The sequence below is a fragment of the Chanodichthys erythropterus genome, chromosome 16, assembly GCF_024489055.1.
Source record: "Chanodichthys erythropterus isolate Z2021 chromosome 16, ASM2448905v1, whole genome shotgun sequence".
In the NCBI taxonomy this organism is placed as follows: Eukaryota; Metazoa; Chordata; class Actinopteri; order Cypriniformes; family Xenocyprididae; genus Chanodichthys; species Chanodichthys erythropterus.
In genome coordinates, this window is record NC_090236.1 from 43,974,498 (window position 1) to 43,984,667 (window position 10,170).

The 10,170-nt window shown below is 35.4% G+C and overlaps 1 protein-coding gene across 3 annotated transcripts in view; it reads right to left on the reverse strand.

Annotated features, from left to right (window-relative positions):
- The window catches only part of rock1 (Rho-associated, coiled-coil containing protein kinase 1), a 121,762-nt gene extending 112,142 nt beyond the window's left edge, over positions 1-9,620 (reverse strand). For all 3 annotated transcript variants that reach the window (XR_010891887.1, XM_067362272.1, XM_067362271.1), the window contains exon 1: positions 8,851-9,620. Coding sequence is in view for 2 of the 3 variants with exons in the window: in XM_067362272.1 (XP_067218373.1) it covers positions 8,851-8,949 (99 nt within the window). In the remaining variant the exon portion in view is untranslated. The remainder of the gene's footprint in view (positions 1-8,850) is intronic.
- Between the last annotated feature and the right edge of the window lie 550 nt (positions 9,621-10,170).

Here is a 10,170-nt window from a genome sequence, read left to right on the forward strand (position 1 = left end):
TTGTCATATAAAGTAATAGTTAAGGTACAACATTCACAAATGTACCATTAAAGGTCCTATCGTGTTCCCATGGGGTACTTAGAAGTACCTTTTGGGTACACATCCTGTAGGATACAAAAAAGTACCTTATTCAAATCAAAGGGTACACTTCCTGTGGGGTACTAAGAAGTACTTTTCAAGTTAAACTGCTGGGTTAAATATGGACAAAACCAGGGACTGGGTTGTTTTCACCCAGCCATTTTTTTCAACCAATTTTGGATTTATTTTTTTAGCCAGCAATATAATATAATAAAAGGCATGTTTTTGCTCACCCCCAAATAGGGGCAAATTTGTGGGGTATTTTAAGCTGAAACTTGACCAGACCAGAGATTTATATTACATCATGTGAAAGAGGGCATAATAGGTGTCTTTTAACCCAACCTGCTGGGTTTGTCCATATTTTACCCAGCTATGGTTGTTTTTAACCAAGCATTTTTTAGAGTGAGGGTACACAATCCTCTGGGGTAGCAGCTACTTATGCGTGCCTTTTCTAAGACTGATAGAGCCTTTGTCATAATTTGTAAATGTGGTGCCTTGGACAGATTGACACAATAAATGTGTTATCTCCTGGGCGGGCAGTTTGTGTTTATGAAAATAAAAACAATACATATATTTCATATGGTAGCACATAAAAGCTCTATAAATAATGAATGATCATTTATAAAAATAAATATACATTATATATATTTCAATTTATTACACGAAATGTTAACGGCTGTTTTTTTGTCGGCCAATCACGTCACGCCTCTCATCTTCTCAAACTGCGGCGGATCGCGCTCTTTTCACTCCGGCCTGGTTTGAGGGGAATCGCGATGCTTTGGACCGTTCTGCAAGTTACGGTAGATAATACTTGTTAAAAATGCGTAGTGCTGAAAAAAACGATCATAGAAATAGTTAGCTAACAAATATGTTGTTAATTAGTTGGAGAGTGACGACGTGCGTCGAGCAGTGTAGCGTTAGTGAAGTGTTAGCCAGGCAGAGCGCACGACAAGCTATCCAGCACACCAGATCATTATAAACAACTAAAAGAGTGCATTATAAGTGAAGGATTTAACGTGGAGCGTTTGCTTTGCTGCGTCAGGTACGTTCACAGTGCTCCTGTGATGTGTTTTGCGGTTGACCGAGTGAAATGTTGTCTGTTCTCATCGCATTACTTTCTACGGTATGAATTTTCTTCAAGGACGTTGTCAAGAATTTGATTTGATGTTGACAGAGATGAAGGTTTGACCGATTTCACGTCAAGCAAAGGAGCCCTACCACAAATGCTGGAGAGTGCCGTCAAATCCAGGTAACGTATTTTGTTTTTTGTATAGTAAATGCATTTTTAATGTGATGATATTTTAGATGAATTTTTTAGGCAATATAATTTGCAATCTATGTTCTGTCTGTCAATCTATCTTATGCCTTGGTTGTTGTCTGTTGGCCTCTAAATTTCTCATGATATAACTTATTAACATGCAGCTTACAACATCATCTGACTGTTTGATAGATATTAGAAATGAATGTATTTTGTTGAGATCAATACTTTGTTCTTAAATTTTTTGTTCTTTGATTTAATCAGCAGTGAAGATGAACATCTAAGGGGACTCCCACAATGGCTTGAGTACTAATGCTGCTCAGATATGCTGTGTGTACGTTAGGTCTCATTGCATTTCAGTCTTTACTTATTTTCTTCTTTTACATAAAGTTATAAAAAATTCTACCCACCCTCATACTGTTACAAACCTGTGTGAGTTTCTTCTGTTGAACACACAAGATGACGTTCTGAAGAATGGTAGTAACAGGACACTTGATGCTATCCATTGACTTATAGTATTTTTATATATTTTTTTCCCAACTATGTAAGTCACAGGCTACCGTCAACTGTCTGGTTACCAGCATTCTTTAAAAATATCTTTTATGTTCAGCAGAAGAAAGAAACTCATGCAGGTTTAGAACATGAGGGGGAGTAACAATAACATTTTCATTTTTTTGGTGTAATATCCCTTTAAGATATTTTAATAGACAATGCAAAAGATGATATATTTGCTGATACTGATATATTTTGAAAATGTTTCCTCTTTTGGATAAATAGGAGTTGAAAGCTGATTCTACCCTGGAAAGGAGCAATTTTCTCTTTTAGAAGGGATGGAAGACCAAGCGGATACTATGTAAGTGTGAAGTCTTTACTTACATGCACATCTCTTGTTTAATTTATCATAACAAATATTCATTAATATGACTTGACGTGAAGGAGGACAGATGCAGCTAATTGCACATGTTGATCTCTGACTGTTTAGGTTTCTTTAGTGCAAATCTATGGAGCTGCTGTAAATACATAATAATGGTAATGGTACACATTCAAGTCTTAATGAAAAAAAAACAAAACTCTTCACCCTTACTAACTTATTTAACCTTAAAAACACATGCATTGAGTGTGAAATGTGGACAGTTTAGTCTTAAAAAAATAAATAAAATAAACTTCATGGTTGCCATCCTCTGTGGCTGGCTTGTCAGTATTGTAATATTGTGGTTATCACAACAAACCTAGGCCCATAGGCTGCTCTTAATTAGGGCTGCACGATTAATCACATGCGATTGTCACGCTTTTCGTCAGTAAAGCCGGTTCCCTGATTACCGCTAAATCGCCATCACCTGCTTTCAAATGAAGCGGCATTTAATAGACAAAACCGTAGATCACTGACAAGCCACGCAATATCGCGTTCATATCGCAGATGAATCGCCTTCGATAATGAACGTGATATTGTGTGGCTTGTCAGTGAACTACGGCTCTATTAAATGCCGCTCCATTTGAAAGCAGGTGATGGCGATTTAGCGGTAATCAGGGAACCATTTTTCTGACGAAATGACAATCGCATGCGATTAATCGTGCAGCCCTACTCTTAATCCTACACTTAAACATTTGTTGCATCTCTAATCTGTTTTCATTAATTTTCAGATTAAAAAGTGCTACACAATGATGGTTGTTCTTGCATATCTTCTGCCATCGTTGCCTGGAAGTCGATGGAATGTTAAATCTGAAATTTAATTTCTTTCAATTTAATTTTGTTCCGGTAAGTTTTACATGGACCGTTATTTTTGCAATGATGTCTTGATGCATTATAAACTCCTAAAATGTATTTATTTATTTATTTTTTTCCTTAACTCTTAGCGTGGAGCCACTATTGCATCCCTCTGCAGCAGTTTTGAGACCGCATCAAAGACCAGACCACAGCCGATCTACATTGGAAGTTTGAAGAGCACAACATGACAGTACATCATTACGAGGATTGACAGAGTAACCATTCCTGTGGATGAGGGCCTGATGTGCTGTGGACAATATATTCTAGGTGTGAAACTTGTCCTGTCCACCACAGATTAGTTTGGTCTTTTCTTTCTAAGACTGGAGCATCTAATATTGAAACACCACATTCTCTTCTTTTTAAAACTGACATTGTTTCGCTAGAAAACAACCTCTTCTTCAGCTGTGATCGCATACAGCCCGTTTAAACACTTCAAAGACTTTTGAAACTGCATTGATTTGGACTTAAAAACGATGGTAACCCATGAACTCCATTGTTAGAAGAAAAATCCAGAAATGTTTTCCTCAAAAAACAAAATTTCTCTCCCACTGAGGAAAGAAAGACATGGATATCTTAGATGGCATTGGGTGAGTAAATTATTAGGAAATTTTCTTTTTAGGGTGAACTAATCCTTTAAGCATACAATGAACACTCACAGTAGCTTTTAGTCAATATAAAGCGTTATGTTATCTTATGTTATGTTCTTACACTGCAGTAAGTAATGCATTCATAAAGCGATTCTCTATTAAAGTTGTTTAAATGTGAAAAACTTTGTTTATTAAAGTTTATTGCAAACGAAGATTGTGGTGTGCGTTCGTTATTCTCATTCCAGTATTTTAATTTGTACAGTTTAACTTCTTTTAAATCATTGATTGTGGGAAAACAAAACATTGCTTTCTTTTGATCTCATTCTTTTCTATTTATCAAGGACTTTTGCCACTTTATAGGTACAATGGCATCGTCGCTGGGGTGGTACCCCTAACGAGAACAAATTGGTACCATCTAATGGGGTACATTTTTGTACCAGTGGATTAAGGTACAAATGTATTGCTAAGGTACCAAATTGTCTCTCAAAAGGTACAATATAAAAGGGTACCATTGCTGTACCTTGGGGGTACCACCCCAGCGATGAGCCATTTGTACCCTCAAAGGTACATATTTGTACCTAAAAAGCCCAAACTGTAGGGGTACTTCTTTGTACCCATTAATATGGTACAAGTTTGTTCCCCTTGGGGGTACTGCCCCAGCGACGAGCATTTGTACCTTTTTTTGGTCTTTTCTGTACCTTTATTTCTGAGAGTGTATGATGAACAGATTTACAATGCACACTATAGAAAACACAGACGTTCAAATGTATGTGTGTGTGTGTGACAAATTAAAATGACAGGAGGGTGAGTAAACGAAGATAGAATTTTAATTTTTTGATGAACTAATAAAGTTTGGGAATAGTCATTTTGACATGCTTTGCGATTAGAACTATCATTGATCACCTGAAGCGCATGTGCACTGGAGCAGCTCTCCTCAAAGTGAAAGCACAAACATCATTTGAAGCGGCACTCCTCGAAGTGAAAGCATATTTTAACCCACCATATCATGTTTTTAGTTTAGGTAGTATGATGATTCAAAGCATTTTAGATTGTTTATTCTTATCATTTAAGTGCATTAATCTGCACGGGTGGCTTGTCTGTGTAAAAGAGATTCAATGAATGCCTTTACTGAAAATGCGAGTTAACTGTGTTAGAAAAATGATACACACAAATGATACACACAAAATTATGTCAAAATGTCCATCTTCCTTCGTCATAAAAAAAAAAAAACGCGGACTTGGCAACAATGGTTTGGTTCATGCAGTTAGACAACAAATCCAATCAGTCACAGGCAATTCACAATCCACTCCAGAAGGGGCGCTCGCGGTACTGCAACGCTGTATGATAAGCACCACAACAGGAAACAGAGCAGAAGAAGAACAACAGACAATCTAGATATGCATGTACTCTCAACCATTGTCTCAACATCAGCAAAACAGCTTGAGAACAATATCTCACGTAGCATATTTACCTCAGGCAAGTAATTTACCACAGCACATTAGTTCACTATAGAAATGAACTCTAGAGATGAGCATTTCACTAAATATATGCACTATATTAGCTTATATATGCATTATATTGAATATATTTATTAAATTCATTATATTAGTAAATTTATTCATTATATTTACTTTACATGCTAGTAATGTCTTAAATATTTAATGTTTAAATAAATTTGTCATGAAAATAAGTTATGACAGTAACTGTTTAAACGATTATATTTCAAAAATGAACTGGTGTAATAATTTTATAATTAAATTTAGAAGTTAATGCAATTGTGCAATTTACATGTTTTTTTAATAAAAAAAGAAGCAATTTTATGTTTAGTTTTTCTCCCCCCTGCTGTACCGAACCCGTAGAGTACCGACTTCAATACTTATGTACGTACCGAACCGTTATGTTTGTGCACAATTACACACCTAATATTTAATGTTGAATATAATGTATAATAATGCAATGGGGCAATATTTGTGGGTCTTGATAATGCGAATGTCTAATTTTACCAGTAAAATAGTATAATTTGCGGCCATTACATGTGCAGAAAGACTCTGGTTACAGGTATTGCGTATAATTTTATTAATTTGTGCAGGTTTCGCATTCACACCAACAGCGAGTGCACCACTGATCTACATGTAAATAAGTGGCGCGCACATAAAGCTGCCTCTCAAACAGCTCACTCAATTGAGTTTTTTTTTTTTTTTTTACTTTAAACAGTTGAATAAACACTAGGGTTGGGCAATGTCTACCAAATTGGCATCAGACGATGTCTACAGTGAAACATCGTGATGGACGATGATATTGGGGGGATGGAATGAATTAAAATTGCTCACTCATGCAGAAAGGGCTTGAATGAAGCATGTTTGGAAATATCATTATCACAAAAATTGTGCTACTTCTCTGTTTCATGGTCCGGATGTAAACATGCTGGGGTCCTGATGCGGACCATGGTCTATGTATATATCAGTGGTTTGTGTAAAACATCTAGTAGCCTATAATTCATTTGCTGTTTTTTGCACAATAAAATCTTTATGGTTTAAATTGTGTTCATTGAACTGTTTTGAATGTAATTTGTATTGTGATCGGGAAAAACTTCATTATGTTATTATTACCTAATCAGAAAAAAAAAATTCAAAGCACGCATTGCACTGGGCAATAGTGTGATTAATTAAGATGGAGTTTTTTTGCAGGCGGGTTGCTGGGGACTGGGGGGGAAATCACGACGCCGGCTTAACATTGTGATGTCTGTCAGCCATCGGTGATGGACGATGGCATTGTCTGTCGGCCCAAACCTAATACAGACAAAATTGTCAAAATGCCCATCCTGTCACGTATTCAGGTAAACAGTCTGTTTTAGAAACATAAAATGTTGAGAAAGAAAATGCATGTTGTGTAACAGAAATACTGGAGTGCATCACAAAAATGAACAGAAACGTAGCATTATAGGCTACTTGCCTCACAGATATGAGAAATATAACTTGAAATGTCTACTTTTAAACAAACCAATTCAAATCAGAAAGAAATACTCTCTGCTTATCTAATCTGAAAGACGCATTTCTCTCTGTAGGCAAGCTCAGTATACTGCGAAGATGGCGAGGCAGCATCGTCAACTTCATCTTTGCAGCTAACACTGACTCAGAAAACACTATTTTATTAATAAATAATTAAAATGTCTCCTTGCTATTTTTTTTTCTGACACATTCATAATCATTACATTTGCCAGTGCTTTGAGGCATGCTTTATGCGTGCGTTCGGTTTGGTACTCTCCTCAGTATATATTTAAGTAATTAAATTAATATAAATGTGTGATTAGTCAACTAATGGTTTAAATTAATGACTAATAGTCCACTAGAAAAATCTTTAGTCAGGGGCAGCCTTACAAAAATACAAAAAAATACAAATATCGATATTGTTCAAGGCACTGTATCAAAGTTTGAAATTCCAGTATTGTGACAACACTACCTTACAATGCTTTTTGTAGCTTAATTCTTCATTTATAACAATGTTTCAGATTAAGTGGAAGACATGTGGTTTACATGTTAAATAGCACTACAACATGTCATTGTCCACAACTTGAGGTATATCAAAAACCCATCAAATTACCTCTATTTCAAAACAATAATTATATTATAATTAATATTATAATAATTATATAATAATAATAATAACTTTTAACCAATGACTTTTGGTGAAAAAAACTTAAGATTGGTTAATTGGTTAATCAGTTAACCATCTACATCCTTAGTGACTATGTTTACAGTACACCATGGCTTCAATTGCCTTATTGCTTTTATAAAATGGTTACATTAAGCACACAGATTAAGACGTTATTTAATTAAAGCTAATTTATAAAAATAGAACTCTTACGCTAGAAGATATAGTCCCTGACATAAAACGTTTCTATGAAACAAAAAACTATATAGCCTTCCTGTAGCTCCAACAACTGCATTGACAAGCAGCATGAATTGATAAAATGGTAACACTTTACAATAAGATCTCATTTGTTAACTAACATACACTAATAATGAGCAATAATGCATTTGTTACAATATTTATTAAGCTTTGTTAATGTTAGTTAATAAAAATCCAGCTGTTCATTGTCTGTCCATTCAAGTTCACAGCACATTAACTAATGTTAACAAATACAACATTTGATTTTAATAATGTACTAGTAAATGCTGAAATTAACATTAACTATCATTAATAAATTCTGAGTTAACTAATGAAACCTTATTGTAAAGTGTTACCGATAAAATGCATACCTGAAAAGCATCTGTCAAATTCACAAATGTAATAAATATATGATGTAGTAATAGGAGTTTTTACTAGGGCTGGGACACTGTATTGACTAATCAAAAACCATGACCGAAACTATGGGTTTTATAAACATAAACACATGTAATTTATCAACCGAAAAGGGTTATGAATGTATAGGGGAGAATCCACACATATATTTTCAAGCTGTCTGATTAAATGCATTACTGTGATATCCTGTGACCTGTATTTACTACAGTGGAATTAGTGATGCTCAAATGTAAGAAATTGCTGAAATAATTCATAAACTCAATTTACAAATTGCACATTTCACGTCAATGCAAACTGCAAGTAAATATGCAGTACAAAATGCATATCAAATTTAAGTTCATTGAAAAAATCTGAGCATGGAATATGGGTCCTGAGGCCTGCTGGTTACCAAAAGGTTGTAGTTCAAACCTGCAAAGGCATGAACTATCACTTTCCCTCCTTTAACAAGAAACTTAACCTGGTTGTTCCGGGGCTAGTGGTCCTGTAATGATTGTACTCCACATTGAAACAGGTAACTTTGGTAATTCTAGTAATTCATGACAAATTTTAGCATAGTTATTAGTTATCATTACAAGCAAGTTCTTAGAAACCAGTAGGAATCTAGACAAATTCTTAAAGTTTAAAATCAGCATCACTCACAAAATATGACTCAAGTGATTACTGGCTGGCATGTTTTGAATGGCCAATACATAAAGCATGATTCCACTGTTTTGCAAATTTACAGCGCATATAGTGTATTATTGTACTGTATTGTATGCATGTCGTGATTTATATTCCATTGTGCTGGCCTTAGTAACAATTAACCAAACAAATTCATTGTGAAAGCAATAACATAGTTCCAACAAATCAGATAAACTTACCAGCAGACAATCTGTGTTGATCTCTGATTTGGGATCCTTCAGCATAGCATCGATCTTCTCGAAGCGAGCTGTCAAACTTTCTCCAGCAGACATGTTCATAACTGATCCGATGGATTTGATTCAGACGTATGGAAGAGATGTGAGTTTACTAGCTAAGGTTAGCAAATGAACTCGCCAACTTCCTCTGCCCTCACAAAGCAATAAGCACTAGTTTGATCAAAGCAACGTTTTGTGTCTTACTGTCTTATTATCACTCTCGTTGAAACGTATACAACACCGAGAGATGACGAAAAGCCACATTTTCAAAAACAAAACAACAACAAAACAAGGTGTCGGATTAGTCCATGACAACTTGGCAAACACAAAAGCAGCAGCAACAGATTATACTGCGCTAAGCTAATTTAGCTTCTGGAGATATGTGGAGAACAAGCTCTTTTAAAACATACAAACAGATCATATCCACGCAGAAAGAAGTGATAAAATAAATGTTGCAGAGTTAGCATGCGGCCACATGAAATTAAGTTTATCCAGGCCTCTGTCCATAAATGCCTGCCAGGCCAAACGAGTCTGACAGCTGCAAAGTGAGAAGTGGCGAAAAAAAAAACTTCGCCTTACAAATTTCGATCAGTTAAAACAAGATCCTGGTTAAAACGATCCTTTACAATTCTTCTGTAATAAATATCCCCTAGTCCGCACGCCGGCTTTTACTTTTCCAACAAGTATGCAATCCACTATGCTGTAACTTTAAGGATAAATGAAGCTTTAATCGATGTTATTATTCAAAAAAAAAAAAAAAAAAAAAAAATACTGGGTGCCCGATTTTCTCCCACTGCCTGACCAACATGTCCGCCTTCCTGTTGAAACACCCCGGAGTCAACTTCGAAACCTCTCCAACTGCGCATGTGCAGAAGCTCTCTCTCTCTCTCTCTCTCTCTCTCTGTCTACGCGAGTACAATGGCGGGTAGCAAACCTACGCGTTGTAGTAGTATCCGCTTGCAGAGCCATCAGTTTAAGGACAGCAGCTCCAGGCCAGTCTCTACAATTGCTACAAAAGAAGATACTTTTAAATACGGTCACTTTTCAATTCGTACATGCATAATGTATCATAATACAGCATTTAAAAAAAAAAAAAACATGGTGCAATGAGAATATAAAATGAGAATATAATACTCTTTATTTAAAAAAACTATATTAATAAATGTTTAAATTATATTAACAAATATATAGTGTGTTATGACATCAATTTTAATGTAGTTCATGTATCCTGTTAAAAAGTGTTTCTCGTTTGACTAGACCTTTTGAGCTAGAGAAACAAGCACA